The sequence below is a fragment of the Phoxinus phoxinus genome (genome assembly GCF_949152265.1).
Source record: "Phoxinus phoxinus genome assembly, chromosome: 11".
NCBI lineage: Eukaryota > Metazoa > Chordata > Actinopteri > Cypriniformes > Leuciscidae > Phoxinus > Phoxinus phoxinus.
Window position 1 is genome coordinate 4,143,756 of NC_136886.1, and position 21,901 is coordinate 4,165,656.

Consider the following 21,901-nt stretch of genomic DNA (forward strand, 5'->3'; position numbering starts at 1 on the left):
CGTTTCTGTTAGTGTGCATCAAAAATATGCTTTGTGTTCTGATCGTTCACATGCATTTTGTTTTCAGTCTTTAAGTGAAATTGGAATAAATATTGTACACAAAAAAAAAAAACTCAAAAGTTTTTTGAGCCACAAATCAGCATATTAGATATGTAATGATGCTGAAAACTTAGCTTTGTAATCAAAGAAATATTAAAATCGAAACCGGTTATTTTAAATTGCAATAATATTTCACACTTAAATAATTTTTTACTCAATCAAATCAACCAAATGCTGTCTTGGTGAGCAGAAGAGACTTCTCTTAAAAACATCCTACCGACCCCGAACTTTCGAACGGTGGTATATGTTGTTATGTTTATTAAAGAAGTAAAGCAGTTCAAAGAAATCTTTCAAATGACTCGTTTTATCGTTGCTTGTTTAATATCGACCGCATGTTGTTTGTTCTGCCTCTGAAAACCAGGTCTCTATTGATGTGTTTTCTCCGGTCCAGCTTAAGCAAAGTTCAAACCTATGACGTAGCAAAGGGATTCATCTTTCTCAAATTACGTGGGCCAGCAGAGATCAAACAAGGCCATTAGTCCTGACCCGAGTAATAGCCATTCTTGTTCCTACAACTATATGTCTGCTTGAAAGGTGATGTTACTTATGGAGACAACATGAAAGGCAGTTACTCTAGTTGATGCATCCTACAGGAGTTAGTGTTTCTTCAGGGCTGGTGAGAAAAGGCAGAGAGAGTTTCGTTTTTTTATGGATTGCACCATAAAAGATGACACATTTGTTCTTTATTTACTCTGAGAGGTGGTGTAAACAGAGAGATATGATTGATTGATTTTTGGTTCATGCTTATGGATGTGTCTCTCATATCTTACTTCCTTATACAACCTGAAGGATCATAGGGCTGGAGTCTATCCCAGTATCCGAGGCTAAAGGCAGGAGAAAGCACCTGGACAGGCGGCCAGCTTATGGATCTGTTCCTCCAAAAAATAAATAAAAAAGTTAATCTTAAGGAACATGGAGTCTTCAATATTCCGCCCTGTATGTTTTTGTTATATCATGCATCAGAAGATGTTGATAAATACTGGTATTTGCAATTTTATATCAATATTTTGTATATTAAAGGGTCATATGATGTTATTTTAAAGGTTTCTTATTTTGTTTATTGGGTGTAGAATAAGTTAAAATGCTTTAATGTAAAAAAAACCCCCACAAAGCCCCTCCTTCCGAAAAGCCCAGATTGCTCTGATTGGCCAGCTGACCGAGTGTGTCGTGATTGGCTAAACACCTCAAGCGTGTGTTGGAAATGAAACGCCCCTTACCATAATTTTCGGTTTTCAGCTTCACAACATGGTGACAACACTACAATTCACTGAAGCCTAGTCTTCTCTCTTTGCGTATGCCTTTGGCCGGTATTATTCTAATGTGTGACTTTGTGATGTAGACGTTGGCTGAAGTAATATCTAGACTTTGATCGAGGCATTTTAGGCAGGTCTGGAGCAATGTTAGATTATAAAATAAATAATAAATCCCTTTAGTGGGAGACTATGAGCTTTGCAAGTTTGCAGATGTTAAACATGCACACACCGATACATTACATACTGAAGGAAAAGCTTCTTATGGCCTCTTTAAAGTTTAAGGTTTCGGGTTTTGTTCAGATTCATAACTCTAAAAATATTAATCTTCAGTGCTTTTTCCATAACCGCCTTTTTAAGAGCTTTTACTTTCTTACTAATCCTGTTGACTTGTATTAAACGTAATCTAACGTATTGCATAAGCAACACAAGCTTCCAAAGTTGTCCAGAAATGAGCCAGTAAAAAGAGGTAGGTGTGGCAGAGCAATAGTAAAAGAGTGTTTGTCCTGTTTTAATAAGATCAAGTGCTGCGGTATCATGTTTGGCTCTCTGGCGATCTACAGTAAATGCTCAATGCGGTCTAAATATAGTTTACGGCTTCAATGAAAAGAAATGCCTCATATTTCTGACACGGGTGGATTGTGATGCACATGCAGACTGATCTTACTTGGCTTTTTTTTTTTTAAGTAAGCTTCATTGGTGGTGGTGATCTACACGCTAAAGACCATAAGTCATGATAATTCAAACTTTACGATTACTCTACTGCCTGTCTGCAACGTCCTCAGTTAATTATAATTATAGAGTTCAAATGTTAGATTGTCAGCAGATCTTACTCTGTAAAGCTTCAGCTAGAATTGCCAGTTATAATGTAGCTAAATTGGATAAACATGACACATTTTAATTATATTAGTGGGAGAAAGATTTTATATTATATTTATATTAGTGGGAGAGAACATTTTCTGATTCAAGCAGTTCATGTAGCACTTCACTTAGATTTTCAAATAGATCTTTTTTTTTTAGCTACAAATCATATTTGTAAAGTTTCAAGATATCAAATTTTTATTTTCAGTAAGCAAAATATACACTTTTTTTCAGCCTCATTTTGTCAATTTGGACATGGCAACTGTGAATAGTAAGTAGTTATATTACGCCACCCTTCTGTCCAAGATATTTTGCCATGTCCAAAATGTCTTTTAATATTTTAATATTCTTTGCATACCAAGATGTATTGATTCTTGTCATTGTGTGAAATGTACTGATAGTCCTGTATCAGTTCAGCACAGCCATATTAAATAACCGTCTATATCAAGCAATTCTGTAATTCTGCAACTAAACATCAGTTTACCATTACTTTTGGGTCAGATACAGTGATTTCCCCACTGTCCTTTCTCTTAGTCCTCTACCCATCAATGCTACCCTTTATTATTTCTTCTGCCTCTTTACTTTCCCTCAGTCGTTTGTTCATTATGGAAAAAAATCTCTGGCACACGAGTGCTTTTCATCAGCATCATTCCTTCAGTGCCACTCTCTCAATGTTTGGACATCCCAGCACATTACGTTTTGATTTATGGGTCAAACTTGAAATAAAAAGGTATAAGAGAATTATGATGTTATACCACAACAATAGACCACATAGTCCATCTTAACAATAGTGGAAAAATGGTTGTACCAACAACAAAATGTTTTTCCCCTTCCAGTGTTCGGAATCGATAATTATGATCAAATGTGTTGAAATGAAGATGCAACTGAAATTAGCTGAAAGTATTTATGATGGTACCCCCAATGTCAAATAAGCAATCTTTCAGGGTGTTGGGAATGTGTTGAACTTTGTCAGCTTTGGCTGTTTAAATTCACTGGAGCTTTCTGTGGTCACAGATTCCCTGCAGGCCCACCAATAACGCTCGCTAACAAGTGTTAGCATGACAGCAGGTTTGCTCTATTTTTTTGAGTCAATGGTCTGGCCTGGGAGAGCAATACTTGCTTAAGCGCTCGCAAATAGAAGATTCTTTATTCTTCCAGATAAATTGGATGAGCAGAAGTGGTGTTAAATCAGGTGAAGGAAGCATGGCATGGCAAATAGAAATGCGAACAGGGTGTGTACTGGCTGATGGCCTTGATGGAGATTCATAATGGGAGTTTGTCTTTTTAATAATTAGATTACACAGATATATAATTTTATTAAGAGTGAACGTTGAGATTAGTTCATAAAACATGAGCAGAATGAATTTGTGTAAATCGTAAAACCAATCTTATGTAATTCATTCATGTTAATGCATTTAGCAGACACTTTTATCCAAAAAGATTTACATTGCAGTTAAAGTATATATTTTATGAGTTTTCCTGGAAAACTGTTCGATCTGTTGGAATTGAATGCAATTGTTGTGTTGAATTCAGTACATGAATTTGTTGTTTTGTTCATGTTTCATGAATGAAGCTCGATGTTCCCTGATAGCACATGCTGCTGAAATGCATTTTCCTTTAGATGTTGTATTGACTAAAATATTTTGGAAAATGTTCCGGTTGGATGCTAGAAGAATTACTAAGAATTAGTGTTACTAATTGCTAATTGCCATGGCATTTTTTATGATGTTTGTACACAACAATAGATATGTTTCCATCCAAAATTGTGAATTTTAACCTGTGCGCAAAATTGGAATAGACTCTGGCACAAGACATTTGCAATTAAAGCATGTTCAAGAGAACAAAATCGTCACTTCCTGGGAAATTGTAATAAATATCTGTAATAAAAATGGAAGTTGCTCTAATTGTCCCACTGTTCCTCTTTTTGTCCTGTCATAAATGACTTCGTGTTATCTTGCGTTCGGATGGTTATCTTGGCTGGTGTTTGGGAATGCAATCGTGTGAGAAGCTTCTGGGAGGTCATTATGCTAAATCATTCTGATGACAGACTTTGGCTCAGGCTTTTCAGGAGGATCAAACCAACATTTGAGATGCTCTGCAATGAAATTGGGTTAGTCCTGTCCAGTTATCTAATTGCATGCGATTTATTTTCCAAAATGCACAAAATGCAGGTGGATGTTAACATAGCTAATGACATTCGATCAAACACAATGGCCCGGTTTCACAGACAGGGCTTAGATTAAGTACGGATTAGGCCTTAGTTCAATTAGGACATACTGTAGTAGCTTTTATAAACGTGCCTTAGAAAAAAACATTACTGGTGTTCATCTTGAGACAAAACAATGTCACTGACATATTTTAAGATGTCAATGCAAGTTGCTTTCAGTTAAACCTGCTCAAACATGCATTTTAGCCTGGGACTATCTTAAGCCTTGTCTGTGAAACTGGGGGAATGTTCTCCAGATGTTGCAATGTTATCATATGCATGTATACTGGGTTGTACGGATTCGTTCCATTAGTCCTGGTTTTGCATGCCACAGTATTATACGATGATGCCGTTATTTTGAACAGACACTTGTGAGTCTGTCATTTCTCTCTGCGAATGAGGACACCATGTTCCCCTCTGCTTACTAATTGCCAAGAGGCCAGTGAGAGTCTCATTCAGATGCATTGATGTTTGCCCAAATGATAGCAAACAGAGGCGGCCTATCCTCTCTGCCAGCCAAACGCACACAGAGGCCTTTGTTAGACAAGAGGACCTGATAATCACACATCTCTTCTCTCTATCTCTCTCATTCTTTTATTTTTATTATACATAACATTAAAAGTAAAGATCCTAATGGGGTCTTTTATTTTTTATTACACATAGCATTAAAAATAAAGATCCAAATGGGGAGCTATTGAAGAATCATTTTTAGTTAATCAAAGAACCTTTCATTGATCAATGCTTAATGTTTTTTTCTTAGTGTGAAGAACATTTCAATAAATTAAAGAACCTTTTTCACTATAAAATTTTTTTTCTCCAGAAAATGTAAAGATTCCATTCAACTTTTAAAGGTTCTTTATGGAAACTATAAATGCCAGTAAATAACTTTTTTTTTATATATATATGCTTTTTTTTTTTTTTAAAGCTGCAGTTCGTAACTTTTTTTGAGTTCAAAATTATCCAAAATAAAAGTTTGAGCAAGTACATAACCAGCCAGTGTTAAAAACTATCTGCTTGCCTTAGCTTGATTCAAAACGGTAAGCTTGTAATAATGTTTTTAATTCCAGTGGTGCTGGTGGATTTCCCGCGGGAAATTCGAGCATGTCTTTGCGTCATTACGTCACATCTGTACACATAAAGGAGTCTCGGCTAGTCGGCTATATTGCGTGTTATGATGTTGGAGATGGAGATTTAGCCTTTTCTCATAGCACTTGATATAATTAAACTTATTAATTTGATGGTGGATCCAGAAAGGTTCAAACGACAATCACCAGTGGCGACTGGAGATTCACCCGATGTGAAATGCAAGACTTTCAAAGTGGCTACAGAAAAAAAGAGACTTCAACCGGCTCATGCAAAAACAAGGATAAATATTGGAAGGGCTTTTGAAAGGTGGCGTGAACTTTTACATGCATCGGAATATTGAATAATGCAATAAATATGCAATAAATATACAAACACAAATACGTATTTGTATTTAAAAGAAAACCAGTTCTAAGGAACATTAATTAGTTTGTATGACAATTAGAAATTAGACTGCACAGAAATAGAAGCTTAACTACAGGTAGCCCTAATAAACATTAAATGTAGTCACGCAATGCTGATGTTGTTAACATAAAAAATGACGTGATATGATAAGCGATCATTAGATTTAATCAGCGCAATTTACTGCAATGCTTTTCCCCCCTTAATTGGTCAGACCAAAAGTGGATGGTTACTTGTTCAGATTACATTTTCCGGTGAATATTCTTATCTTTGTCATACACAAAAAGTATAATCTGTGATTGCGAATGACAATATCCACACCGGCGCGGTGACTGACAGCCGCACATTCTCATCAAAACATTGGATTCATCCGCGCTGTGCCGTGCCGACGCACAACCCACGTAAAGTTGATAATTCTGCGAATAACTGCAATTGCAGATTTCAAACAGAGATGGCGACAAAGAGGAAAAACTGCAGACTGCAGCTTTAATCTATCTAATGTCCCTGAGGTATATGGCGAGTTATGCATACTAATCCCAAACCCCAACTTTGAGCAATAGTAATATTAATGCTTTCAAACACTGCTGTTGTTAATGACCTGTTTACAATATTTCTAAAGTACTTCATTACTTAATATAACAGAGTAACATCTAATTAAATGTTCATCATATATTTTGCCACCTGATATTATCCTCAACTTTACCTACTTTTTAAAGCCTCACCAAATGAACAAGCTCCAAAATACTGTGTTTATGAGCCTGGTGTGTATTAAAACACTCCGGTTGTCTCCGATTACACTGTTTTACCCTCTATGGGTTTGTAAATAAACTTCATTAAAAATTCATTAAACTATTCTTGAAGTCTCGTAAGTATCAATTATTTTTTCGATTAGCCATTAGTAAGTATTGTGTATGGTAGAGTTGGTATAATGGTATATCCCATGAGCTGTATGTACTGTAGCAGTGCTCGGGGGACGCTGTGTAACTGTCTCTTGGGTCTCTGCACTGGGAGGTGAATGTTTAGGTGTGCTGCTGTTCTGTTCTTCTTTTCATAAGACCTTTTTTTCTTTGTTCAAAGTACAGTGGACAATAAATTCAGTGCAGTCATTACACTGTAGGAGGTCAAAGGTAACAATAAAAGTCAATTATTAATCCAGATGAGGACAGGAAGTAAAGAGTTTATACTTTATATATATATATATATATATATATAATATATATTACGTTTTAAATATTAATTAAATGTTTGATGATGTATATAATAAAACAAATTAAGTTGTCATTATATCGTTTCAAAACATTGTCAGTGGTCAAACTATATTTTTTATATTATGTTTAATTTTATTTTTTTATCTAAAAAATCTTTTTTAATTACTTTTTGCGTGTGGTTTGAATACATAAAATATATAGTTTAAAAGCCAAATCTGTTCTGATGCTTGCTTAAAAGATGAAAGTGTGTGTTAGTAATTGGATTGTGGGACTGTGCAGTAAATTAGGCAGAGTGTGTTTGGTAGAGGTAGCGGTGTTTGAATGATTCAGCAGATGGCTGTGGAGACACACACTCACACACCGCTGTAGGGGCTTCTGACGACACTACTGTGCAGATGCTGCGTCTCCATTTACAACTCCTACTAAATTAAAACATGTTAAAAGAAAATGAAATGGAGAAGGTTTTTTGTGTGCTTTCTGGCTTTTTCCGTACACAAATGCTGTTGCTGCACCCTAATGCAGACATTAATGCCATGTTATTTTGATTTATACCAAATGTTGAAACATCCCTAACGTTAAAATTGACAAATACTAGCGATACTTGTAGCAAGCATGATAAACTAAAATGATTCTGTGTTTGTGCATTTGGCAGAACTCTGGCAGATTTTGATTTATACCATCTAATATGATCCGATTAAAAACTTTACACTTCACTGAAAGCCTTTTGATATAGTTGTTCATCTCCCCTCAGAATAACTCAGTAACTCAGAATGATTAGGTATCATATCTTCCCACTTAAAGTAATTGAATGACCTCTCTACATCTCCCACTCAAAGCTGGACCGGAAGAGGTTTTTGTTCTCTCAGCATTTTCAGATGCAGAACCGCTCATTACTTTATGCAGGAATAATCCGAACTGTTCCCAGACCTTTTTCTGTATACATCTGTGAACTTGTGAGCTGCCTCTCAGAACATCAGGCTTTCATGCGGTGGAAATAACAACAAGCGGAGAGCGAGAGCCACGGCCAGGCTACGTCAACAAGAAGCCGAGTTTTGACAGCAGATGTTTTGGCACAGCTTCAGTGAGCAGTGTTAGGCTAAAATCATCTCCGGGAGTGAAGGAAGTGCAGAATCCCTCAGAATAAGCAGACACACACAGCCTCGGTCCTTCGGATATGCACAGAATATTTGAGAACGTGCTGTATGCTGAACTCATGGCCAGCCGTCGGGCAGAGACCCTGTATGTCATGAATGTACTATAAAGCATATAAAAGTCCCTGAAATGTAAACAATAAGATATGAACGGCTGAGATGATGATGCAGGACATTGATTTAAAACAGGACATTGCTATTCAGTGAAATTGACTAAATGCAGTTGGAGCTGCGCAGTTTTATTGAATTGATGCTTTCCAGTATTTGAATTGATTTTTTCACCTTAGAGTTTTTATTTGTTTGACTGCTTGCATTCGGTGTCATTCAAACTGTTTTGTTCTCTCTTCAGGTGCAGGCGAATCAGGGAAGAGCACCATTGTGAAACAGATGAAGTAAGTAGAAAAACGGTTACTGACTTTTTTCTCTCTTTTTTTTTTTTTGTCATCCACTCCTGCTTACTGTATGCATACGGTAGAGCTGCACGATATTTGAAAAAAAAGGACATTGCGCTATTTTGTTTTTCTTTTGATAGCGTAGAGCTGCACGATTAATCGTTAAAAGAACGCAATCTCGATTCAAACACCCGCGCGACCTTATTGCTAAATAAAAAAACTATTTGCCTATGTCTATTAAAACCTTTGAAAAGTACGATCACAGCGAACAGTGAAATCTGTGATGAATAATAATAATAATCCTGTCTCAGAGTGGCTCGATTCACAGTAAATGAACAACGCAGCTCAGAGCTGTGTATTGATCAATGTGAAATGGTGCTATAACTTAAAACTACCTCAAGCTCCATTTACAAAATTGGCATGCCATGTTGGCCTCTTTTCCATAGTCATGACCACATTCATATTCTCTGTCACTTCCTCCTCCTTTTTCAGCGCACATAAAAACCACAATTGCCAAAGTGAGTGCGTAAAATTAATCTTGCTCTATTTGTTTACCACTAGCACATGCTGATGACGTTTTATTCTTCTATACTAACTTGAGTCGTAGCATACGATTCGATAGGCGTCATCTTCGTAAAGTCTACATAGAGTGATTTGTAATGATCTTACTGGATTGCTGAAGTCATAGGAACGTCACACGCTGCTTTAAGTCTGATAAACCGCACACATTGACAGTAAATGAGCTCATTGCAGCCGCTGAGAGACAAGTGCGTGCACACTATTTATATTCAGTAATAAAGCCATGCTTCATCTGTCGCATATTTATTTGCAGCAACAGCACTTTGAACAAATGACATCATGTGCGAGGTGGAGCGCTAACATAGGTGTTAGCAGGAAACGGCTCTCGCTGCTGTTTACGACCAGTTTCATTTCTGTGATGGAGTCACACACACGCACGAGCGAAACCACCTTACAGACCCTGTGATGTAGTGCTGGTTCCTTTTCTTCAAACGTCCTCATCCTGGTCATGATTAATAGACACCATCCATCTCCTCGTGATACCAAATTGTTGCACTAGTTTCTATGTGCAGCTCTGCTCTGGGCAGTCGTGTCTCCATCATAATCCTCATTCTGCAAGATTAAGCATGTCTGGATTCAAGCTTCGTAAACATCTTTTGCATACTTAAGCATAGTACATTTTTAACACAAATACTGAATACTATTTTCAATATTTGGCATGTTTTCTCAAGTCTATTTATTATATGAGAATATAGTGTGAGGATTCAGCTCATGTTAATTGTTTTAGCGATTGGCTGGTGTCTCTGAACCCTCGGCATCTATTCAGTAACCGTAACTGTGCATTTACTGGTATATAGATTTTTCATAATAATAATAAAACCGCTAACGGTTTAACTGGTTTTGAAAAGGTTGGGTTAATTTCTACCTGTGTTTTTATGCTTTATTCAGTCACATACTACATGTACACTACCATTTAAAACATAAAAAATACAGTAAAAAACTAAAACATTTAAATATTACAATTTTAAATAACATGATCCTTCAGAAATCATTCTAATATGCTGATTTGCTGCTCAAGAAACTATTTTTTTTACTTTGAAAACAGTTGTGCTGCTTCATATTTTTGTTAAAACCATCATGCATTTTTTTTCAGGATGCTTCATTTGAATCATAAGTTAAAAAGAACATATATATATATATATATTAAAATGAAAATAACAGTTCACTGTTTTGTAAGATAAATGTAAGTTTGGGTTGGAGCATTATTGAACATCTTTGCAAGCTCTGATGAAAGGTGTGCTATAAATGTATTTTATTGGGCTATATATATATATATATATATATATATTATATATATATATATATATATATATATATATATATATATATATATATATATATATATATATATATATATATATATCCTTCAGTGTAAGTAAAAATCATATGTATAAAGAGAGATTGTGAAAGCCTTAAATAGTTTTATAATTGACATTTTCACTGGAGGTGGTGGCATCTAAATCCATTTTTCACGAGGACAGCAGCACATACTGTAGTTTCACACTCGGGTCATTAATACAATGACCGTAACTGTTACCAGCGGGGTGTTTAAAACACGGGAAATTCTGCCATGGTGTCATGTATCCCACATTGCTTCTATTCAGTTACCAAGTGAGTGTATGAAGATTCAGCTTTATTTGATCAAACCTTTTAAGATCCATTAGCCTGAGCTTCCTCCATTCTGAGCTGCAGAAAGAAAGATTTAAAAAATATATATATTTCAGATGTTTTCCTTACTGACAAGTAAGTCAAGTGCAATGTAATGATTTAGATAAAGGTGTGATCTCAAACGAATAAAGCCCTACTGGCCTATTGTATATCAGCTGACTGTTGAACAGAGAAGACGTCAAGATCTGCTGACGTCAGTGAATCTGGAATTCATAAATGATGCAGGTTTCAGATCCACGACTGAAAACAGACTTGTGTGACCCAGAGACGCACTAATACTCATTTGGGGCTAAAATGGTGGCTGAGGATTAGTTTTATGGCTGATATAACTGATATTATGGCTGATATATTATCATGGCCACAATAAATCGAATACTTTTAGTTGGCAAAAAACTGTACATTTAAATTTGGAAAATTAAGGTCTAATATTATATGCTTCCAATATTTGCCCGATTGGAGTAGTTTATGATACATTAACCAATTAGACCAATTCAACTATATGATTCCTGAAAGCTTTGTAATAAGTTGAAAGAATGCATGTTTAAAATGCTGATTATATCTTATCTTAATAATATCATTAAATATTATTTTAAAAATGAATAATTATTAAATGCATTACATTTTTTAAATGTATTAATTCAATATTTATTTTATTTTACTTTATTGTACTGAGCATTCTCAGATATCTTTTTATTTAATTTAATTAATCAGATAGCATTATTGATTTATTTTATTTTAATTGTTACTTTTCACCGTCTGTTTAGAATCATCCATGAAGACGGCTACTCAGAAGACGAGTGTAAGCAGTACAGAGCCGTGGTGTACAGCAACACCATCCAGTCCATAATGGCCATCATTAAAGCCATGAGCAACCTGAAGATCGACTACGGAGAGACGGGCCGAGTGGTAAGAGCTCCTGCACACCTGTGAGAATGTCTGGGACTGCTATGTAGGTCATGCTGAGATTCAGTAAATAATTCAGAGAGTCCCGCACACTGTCACAACTTCACATTTCGGATGTACAGCTTGAATGTTTTGCGCACAATGTCAAATCCATCAGGCGGAGCGAGTTATTTTGTGCACAGATTCACAATAAAAGCAGGATATATGAGCAATTTTGTGTTTATTTTAATCTGAACTATTGCCATTACAAATATACCCTGGTAATGTTTGCCGCGACAGTAATTGTACAGTAAACCGCGCTGGAGGTGTCGTAACCGCTCGGTTGTCCTCCCTCAGCACATGTCTTGTGTGTGTTTGCAGGATGACGCACGGCAGCTGTTTGCTCTGTCTGCAGCAGCGGAGGAGCAGGGGATCTTAACTGATGACCTGGCCAATGTGATCCGCAGACTGTGGGCCGACAGCGGGGTGCAGGGCTGCTTCACCCGGTCCAGAGAATACCAGCTCAACGACTCGGCTGCTTAGTGAGTGTCTGCGCTTACTGTACATTTGACACGCTCAGACACGGGCTCCACCTGGAAATGAGTCAAATTAATCTATAGTGAATAGGTTTCAGCATAGCATATCACAAAATCAAGCCATGGAAATTAATTGGTGTAAAGGTGTGAGAACCCTAATTGCAGCAAAAAATGTGTATAGCTCCGCCCCTAAAATCTGATTGGGTGAGATGTTAACAGCTGGTGACTGCTTATAAATTGAATTCCAAATAAATGCATATATTGCTACACTGCTTGGCATGATAACAGTCTAAAATTTGATTTTTTTTCTAATTAAACTAATTTAAAAAAATTAAAAAAATTAGCTCATCAATTTTTTTGGTTGCATCACCATGGCTGCATCAAAAATCCAGTAAAAAACATAATATTGCAAAATATTATAACATTTTTCTATTGTAATTTTATATAATATAATGTGATTTATTCCTGAGATTATTTAATTAATTATTGAATACATTTTTGAATTGTTGTGTATGTCAGTTTAGACATAATGGGTTGTGCATGTCAAAGCACTCATTGGTGTCTTTTATCATATTGTATATGCTTTATGAATGCAGTAAGCCACCCGAGGCTGTGTTAGTCTATTTGGCAACCGTTAAATCCTGCCACTTCATGTTGTGCCCCAACACCTCTTAACCTCTGTAGAATCACTGTAGCGCGCAGCCTCAAGTGACTTGTTGTTTAATTATATTTCATCCATGTACTTCAGAGCTGCATAAACACAAACACTTGAGTAACAATTGTGCAAGGTGTGGCAGAAGAATACTAAAATACATATCTCTCCCGAAACAGAACGTGACTTTAATAGTTTTTTAGCACACACACACACTGATGCATGATGGGAGCCAGGTTCAAGCAAGAAACTCAATGCCAAGTCCATCTGTTGCTGTTAGCAGAAACCTCTCCTGCCTTTAATGAGGTCATGATGTTGACACATCTGCACCTTCATTGACCTCACACACACACACACACACACCCACACACATGCTCGCGCTGAGTTTTATGGGGACTTTCCATAGAAATAATGATTTTTATACTGTACAAAGTGCGTATTTTATCCTCATACTCCTATACCTACCCATCACAGAAAACTTTTTGCATGTTTATGTTCAAAAGCATCACTTGGTATGATTTCTAAGCGATTTTTCTAAGCGAGTTTGAGGAAAACATTTGGTCCCCACAATGTAGGGTGCAATTTTTTGGGGGATTTGAAGACATTTGCTAAAATTGTATATAAATATGCATTGTGTATGAACAAAATATAAAAAAATTGTGAAAAAAAGGGGTATATGTAAATTTCATATCAGGTCAAGACTTTTTTTTCCTGTTCTAACGTTATATGTTAACTTTTAGACAGTGTATGTTCAAGTGTTTAAATTTCGATATAATGTAGTTTCATGCGTTTTCCCTAAAATGAACTGATATAGATGAAACCCATGTATGGTTGAGGTTGCATGGTTACTGGTAAACACATTTTAGGCCCAGAATTCAAATGTGGGATTTTAAGAACGCTGCACTTGTTGGATGGTTAATAGCCACCACTACACAAGTATAATTGCTTAACCAAGATAATAATAATAATGATTCATTACATTTATATAGCGCCTTTCTGGACACTCAAAGCGCTTTACGAAGGGGGAATCTCCTCAACCACCACCAATGTGCAGCTCCACCTGGATGATGTGACGGCAGCCATATTGCGCCAGAACGCCCACCACACACCAGCTTACTGGTGGAGAGGAGACAGAAGTAACATTAAGACCTGTTTTTATCTCAGTGTATTGAAAGAGATTGAAGTCCTCACATTCCCTTCATCCCACAGTAGTGAAAGCAGACCAGTGTTGGGGAAAGTTACTTTTAAAAGTAATGCATTACAATATTGCGTTACTCCCTTAAAAAGTAACTAATTGCATTACTTAGTTACTTTTTTAGAAAAGTAATGTGATGCGTTACTTTTTTCCCACCTGGGCTGGGCTTGTTTTTTTTATAACACAAGTTCTATTTTTGGGCAAATTTAAAGACCCTTTCACACCAAAAGTGAAATAATAATCCTCCGGCTGAAGGATATGTGTACAGTAGAGGAAATTTCTCTTTCTATCCATCTATAGTCATTTTTGCTTATTTAACTGAATCATCGAAGGTCAGAAGCAAGTACATTGGTCAATAAAGTGAGATTAAATGCATAAAAATTAAGGCCCATTAAATCAGGCCCTGCTTCCTCTGTCCATCATATGTCTCTCTGCCCATATATCACATGATCTTCTTCCTGAAACCTTCTGCACATTAAAACCAGCGCATTCTAGGAAATAAACTCCCAAAGCATAAAACGAGAAGCTAAAGGATGATACTAGGACATTTCGGTTCATCTCACAATGGACTAGTTCTGTTTTTCATTTTTGATTTTGAATATAAATGACTCTGAGCTAAACTATTACATTTTAAACAATGCAATTCTTGAATATTTACTCATTGTGTGTTTAGAGAAGTGTGATGTTTTTAAAAAGCATTTTATAGTAGATGCCTACAATAGAATGAATGCTTATTTTAATAGATGCTTATTTAATATAAATAATGTGCTGTCTATGTTATTGTAATATACTGTATGTTGATCTTTAAATCTTGAACCGAAGAAGTATATGACCAAATGAACTGGAACATCTTCCAGTGATATATTGACTCTTTATTTAAATTGTATTAATTTTGAGCAACAACAAAAAAAGTTACTTCCAATTTTGGTTGGACCATGTAAGATTTTGTAATTATCACTAATTTATTAATCTAATTAGATAGATAGATGGATGGATGGATGGATGGATGGATGGATAGATAGACTTTTATTAGGCTTCATTTTTGTTTCTTCTTTGGGTTTTGGGGTGAATTATGGCTAATTCTTGACAGGCATTCTAATATATTTTCCATAAAAGGAGAAAAAGTTTGAATTTCAACTCTAAAGTGTCAAAAAATATCATAGATGAAATTGGTAGGACTATTATGAAGAAAGTGAAATTGTATATTTTGCCAATCACGTTGTGAAAGTATGACCTAATTTTTCATCCTGAATCATTATGTATGAAAGGTCATTGTCAGTCGGGTTGCCATAGAAATGCTGTCAGTTAGCGCAGCGCACAGGCCTGTGGTCCGTCCAACAGCGGCGGCTCACTGAGCTAATACGACTATTTATGGCTTCCAGTCAAAGTCTACTTCACACACAAGCAGCTGTTGTGTTGCGGAAACCTCTGAAGACTGGACTCAGATCAAACTTCACTCTGATCGCTGTGTGTGTGTGTGTGTGTACTGTACACAGTAACAGGTTTACTGTATGCATGAAATATGCAGATGACCTACTACATTAGCTAAAGTGTGCAGTGTGCAACCAGAGTACACTGCGTTGAATACTGTATCCCATTGAATCAATCCGAAGCAATATCTACCGTGATCTTTAAACTCCTTCATTTATTATTTAGTCAGATTGCCAAAAGAGATTTTTTTTTTTACACAAAATTAAAACAATTAAACATGCATGCGGTCAGCAGTGTAGTATACTACTTTTTGAAATCTTTATCAATGCACTGTTTTTTTATACATAAAAATAATTCACTACTGTATATACTGTAAACTGACTACCATGCTTGCAGTATATACTATGCAATAAGCATATTATATTATATTAATTATATTTAGTGCCGTCAAATCAATTGTGTAATCACATTGAACATAAAAGTTTGTGTTTATATAATGTGTGTACATTTTATATGTATGTGTGTATGTATGTTTGTATAATATATAAATACAGACAGACAGACAGACACAATAATATATATAAACATAATAACAAATGTACACACATACATTACCGTATATAAACACAAACCTTTGTTAGATTCGATTATGAGATTTGACCACTAATTAAATAAATGTTAGTGAACTAAATGAAAATTAGAAATGTTGCCTTGGCAATAAACTAAAATAAGTTAAAGGTGAAGCACTAAAATTAATTGGAAATAAATTAAACATACATAGCAATATCTAAAAAAGAATAATGATAAAACTAAAATATATCATATCAAATAATATGATATCATATTAAATATACTAAAATAACTCATATTATTGCAACATTTTACAAAAAACATAATACAATATATAACATTTAACTCTGAATATTGACCTGGTTTCACAAACAGGGCTTAGATTAAGCCAGGATTAGGCCTTAGTTTAATTTCTGGTGGCACTTTGAGACGAAACAATATCACTGACATATAACCTGCTCAAACATGCGTTGTAGTCTGGGCCTTGTCTGTGAAACTGGGGGATAGTGTTATATTTATTGAAATGTAAGCATTAAATTCTCAAGCACTGTGTCAAGTAAATAATGTAGATTCCTGAGGGGTTTTGCTGAATTAAAACGTTGTGAAGCCCTGTAGTAAGCAATACCCTAGTGTTCAGTGTCAAACAGCCCTTTGTAAACACACCTTATCAGACACTAATGCAGGTGTCGAATCTCAAAACCACAGAATACACACATGACGCCCTCAGACGACTGTGGGGTCACAGAGAATAAAGCCTTTCAAATGCTCTGAATGTATTAATGATTGTTTAATGACAGTCAGTCAGCTGATCTGTGATCTGAATGACCTTATTACATGTGTGTGTGTGTTTGTGTGTAGTTATCTGAACGATATGGATAGGATAGGACGGACAGACTACATTCCCACGCAGCAGGACGTCTTGAGGACCAGAGTGAAGACCACTGGGATCGTGGAGACACATTTCACTTTTAAAGATCTACACTTCAAGTGAGAAACCCATTCAGTGCTGTGTGTCTATAAACATGTACACAAATCAATGAGCTTTAAAAAACACTTACCTTTGATGATATAGTTCTGCATGAATCTTGAGTTATGTATATCGTGTGTGTTTGCACCAAAATAGCTTGAAAGGGTATTTATTTATAAAAGCAAAATCAATATTACATGGGCAAAAATCAGTGGGAAAATAAGAGTTTACTATTGTGATGAATATCTGAGTAAAAGGAGAAAAAATGGAAGGCGGGGCTTGATTTTGTCCATGAGGAATTGATTGGTTGGCTGTGGTTTGCTATTGGTGGATCTCATGTGAGTGACAGGTTGCCCCGCCCTCATCATCAGAGAAGAGATGTGTTAGGTGTAATGCGTAATAAAGTAATTAATTACTGTAATTAAAAATGTTTTCCTTTGAAAAAGTAAAGTACGGGATTTTCTGTAATTTAATTAGTTACTTCTGATGTAATTGGATAAATGACTGTATAGACTAGAACAATTCTATATAAAAAATAGTGGATTTAACATAAAAATTTAACGTCTAATTTTCAAATGTATATTTTTCATCTATCCATCTCCCTTTGAATACTTCAGTTCAAGTATATCTGTGCTTTTACTTCTTTCAAATAATTAAAATTTTATGTTTTGTGTCTATCCTTGTATTGTGTAACTGGTAGAGGTTGATATGAGATTTATAAAGTAATTAGTAATGCAAAAATGTTTTAGAGAGTAATTTGTACAGTAATCTAATTACACTGTTGATGATATAATTAGTATCGTATCTAACACTGGCTGCAAGAGGGAGGGGAAATATGTTTATCAAAGTTTATGAGGCACATGAAAATATAATGATGTGCATGGATAAATCATTTATGATGAATTCTGCAATAGTCCATTAAAAAAAAACAAGAATTTTCAGTTGTTTGGATTTCATGGTGACTAAGCTATATGTGGAAAGAAAGTGAAAGTGTTTCTCATTATCGCCCTCTTGTATTCGTTCCGAGACCCTCATGAAATCTTAATGCTCATGGAAGGGCCACGTGACGCCTTCACTTGTTTCTCAGTATCTCCGACATCACATATTCCCCCGCTCTAATTCTCCTTTCTCTTCAGGATGTTTGATGTGGGAGGTCAGAGGTCGGAGAGGAAGAAATGGATCCATTGCTTTGAGGGAGTAACAGCCATAATCTTCTGTGTGGCTCTGAGCGCTTATGACCTGGTGCTCGCAGAGGATGAGGAGATGGTGAGTTTCAGAGACACCCTCTTCCTGTCATGGGGAACATGTCCTGTTGTGAATCTGTCATCATGTGATTAGATTTGCCAACCTGTCCAAGCATTTTCACATTTGAATAAATATATAATATATGTTTAGACAAATATTTTTTTTTTCGAAAGCTGCACTTTTAGAGCACAGCGACTATTTTGTTATATATTAAAATTGCATTGGACATTTGGCCAAAATCACAGAAAACAAAGTATTTCTAACAATTTATCTTCATTATTTACGTCACGATTTATGTAATTATTTTATTTATTTATTTTTTGATAAATTGTTACTAATGTTCTAAGTAGTTCTTAGTAAGGCTGATGTCTTTTATGTAATTTTAAACTCATTTATAACTAACCTCCTCTTAAGATCCTAGTCACACTAGTATACAGAAGACTGCATCTGTCCACGGGGCAAAGTGAGCCGCCGGCGCCCTCTGCTGTTGAATTACTGCCTTCTCAAGAATCACACTCGTCTTTTTCAGAACCGCATGCATGAAAGCATGAAACTGTTCGACTCCATCTGCAACAACAAGTGGTTCACCGAGACCTCCATCATCCTCTTCCTCAACAAGAAGGATCTGTTCGAGGAGAAGATCACGCGCAGCGCTCTCACCATCTGCTTTCCTGAATATTCAGGTCTTGGACTTTTCTTTTTAAACTGAAATAAGTCAACATTATCCCACGATGAGGCTTGAACTGAAAACAGAACATTTATTTGACTTCACTTTGGTTTCATTTGCCATGTGGTAATTTAGGTACCGGTACCCAAAAAGGAAATGTTATAGGACGGACAAGTTCAAATCTGCTGACAATATTTTCTGTATCGTTTTCATACAGGAGCCAATAAATATGATGAGGCTGCCAGTTACATCCAGACCAAGTTTGAGGACCTCAACAAGAAAAAGGACACAAAGGAGATTTACACCCACTTTACCTGTGCTACTGACACTAAGAACGTGCAGTTTGTGTTTGACGCTGTCACTGATGTCATCATCAAAAACAACCTGAAGGACTGCGGCCTCTTTTAATGAAGGTGGCCAAGAGAATGACAAGGTTAATACTCACTCGCTCACTCACTGACACACTCACTCACTCGCTCATACACTCACTCACTCACTCACTCACTGACACACTCACTGACACACTCACTCACTCACTGACACACTCACTGACACACTCACTCACTCACTCACTCACTGACACACTCACTCACTCACTCACTCACTGACACACTCACTCACTCACTCACTCACTGACACACAAACTCACTCACTCACTCACTCACTCACTCACTGACACACTCACTGACACACAAACTCACTCACTCACTGACACACTCACTGACACACAAACTCACTCACTCACTCACTGACACACTCACTCACTCACTCACTCGCTCACTCACTTACTCACTGACACACTCACTGACTCACTCACTCACTCACTGACACACTCACTCACTCACTGACACACTCACTCACTCGCTCACTCACTCGCTCACTCACTCACTCACTCACTCACTCACTCACTCACTCACTCACTCACTCACTCACTGACACACTCACTCACTCGCTCACTCACTCACTCACTCACTCACTCACTGACACACTCACTCACTCACTCGCTCACTCACTCACTCACTGACACACTCACTCACTCACTCACACACTCACTGACACAAACTCACTCACTCACTCACTCACTCACTCACTCACTCACTGACACACTCACTCACTCACACAAACTCACTCACTCACTCACTCACTCACTCACTCACTCACTCACTCACTCACTCACTCACTCACTCACTGACACACAAACTCACTCACTCACTGACACACACACTCACTCACTCACTCACTCACTCACTCACTCACTCACTCACTCACTCACTCGCTCACTCACTCACTCACTGACACACTCACTGTCACACAAACTCACTCACTCACTGACACACTCGCTCACTCACTCGCTCACTCACTCACTCACTCACTCGCTCGCTCACTCACTCACTCACTCACTAACTCACTCACTCACTCACTCACACACACACTCACTCACTCACTCATTCACTCACTCACTCACTCACACACACACACACTCGCTCACACACTCGCTCACTCACTCACACACTGACTCACTCACTCGCTCGCTCACTCACTCACTGACTCGCTCACACACTCGCTCGCTCACTCACTCACTGACTCACTCACTCACTCTCTCACACACACACACACACACACACACACACACACACACACACACACACACACAGTTTTTCATTTCTATCCTTGTGAGGACATTCCATAGGCGTAATGGTTTTTATACTGTACAAACTGTATATTCTATCCCCTTACACTGCTCCTATCCCTAAACCTACCCATCACAGGAGACATTCTGCATTTTTACATTTTCAAAAATATATAATTTAGTATGTTTATTAACCCATTCCCCTCATGGGGACCGCTGGCTGGTCCCCACAATGGAGGTGATCTCAGGTTTTACTATCCTTGTGGGGACATTCGGTTCCCACAATGTATAATAAACCAAGCCACACACACACTCACTCACTCACTCACTCACTCACTCACTCACTCACTCACTCACTCGCTCACTCACTCACTCACTGACACACTCACTGTCACACAAACTCACTCACTCACTGACACACTCGCTCACTCACTCGCTCACTCACTCACTCGCTCGCTCACTCACTCACTCACTCACTAACTCACTCACTCACTCACTCACACACACACTCACTCACTCACTCATTCACTCACTCACTCACTCACACACACACACACTCGCTCACACACTCGCTCACTCACTCACACACTGACTCACTCACTCGCTCGCTCACTCACTCACTGACTCGCTCACACACTCGCTCGCTCACTCACTCACTGACTCACTCACTCACTCTCTCACACACACACACACACACACACACACACACACACACACACACACACACACACACACACACACAGTTTTTCATTTCTATCCTTGTGAGGACATTCCATAGGCGTAATGGTTTTTATACTGTACAAACTGTATATTCTATCCCCTTACACTGCTCCTATCCCTAAACCTACCCATCACAGGAGACATTCTGCATTTTTACATTTTCAAAAATATATAATTTAGTATGTTTATTAACCCATTCCCCTCATGGGGACCGCTGGCTGGTCCCCACAATGGAGGTGATCTCAGGTTTTACTATCCTTGTGGGGACATTCGGTTCCCACAATGTATAATAAACCAAGCCACATACACACACACACACACACACACACAGTATAAAACAGACCTGTGTGCAGATATAGTTACACTATATTACACTGTCCCTACTGTTTGTTTGTTTAGACAACCGACTGTTAAAGGGATAGTTCACCCAAAAATTAAAATCTGTCATCATTTACTCACCCTAAAGTTGTTTTTCTTTTTCATTCTCGCTTCGGGTGTGAGCACCGA

At 37.1% G+C, this 21,901-nt stretch overlaps 1 protein-coding gene across 1 annotated transcript in view; it reads left to right on the forward strand.

The window, feature by feature from the left end:
• Positions 1 to 21,901, forward strand: part of gnai2b (guanine nucleotide binding protein (G protein), alpha inhibiting activity polypeptide 2b) — a 55,400-nt gene that overhangs the window by 31,686 nt on the left and 1,813 nt on the right. The window contains exons 2-8 of the mRNA XM_079627678.1: positions 8,610 to 8,652; positions 11,664 to 11,805; positions 12,163 to 12,323; positions 17,024 to 17,152; positions 18,269 to 18,398; positions 18,907 to 19,060; positions 19,262 to 19,477. Coding sequence (XP_079483804.1) covers positions 8,610 to 8,652; positions 11,664 to 11,805; positions 12,163 to 12,323; positions 17,024 to 17,152; positions 18,269 to 18,398; positions 18,907 to 19,060; positions 19,262 to 19,452 — 950 coding nt within the window. The 3' untranslated portion in view covers positions 19,453 to 19,477. The remainder of the gene's footprint in view (positions 1 to 8,609; positions 8,653 to 11,663; positions 11,806 to 12,162; positions 12,324 to 17,023; positions 17,153 to 18,268; positions 18,399 to 18,906; positions 19,061 to 19,261; positions 19,478 to 21,901) is intronic.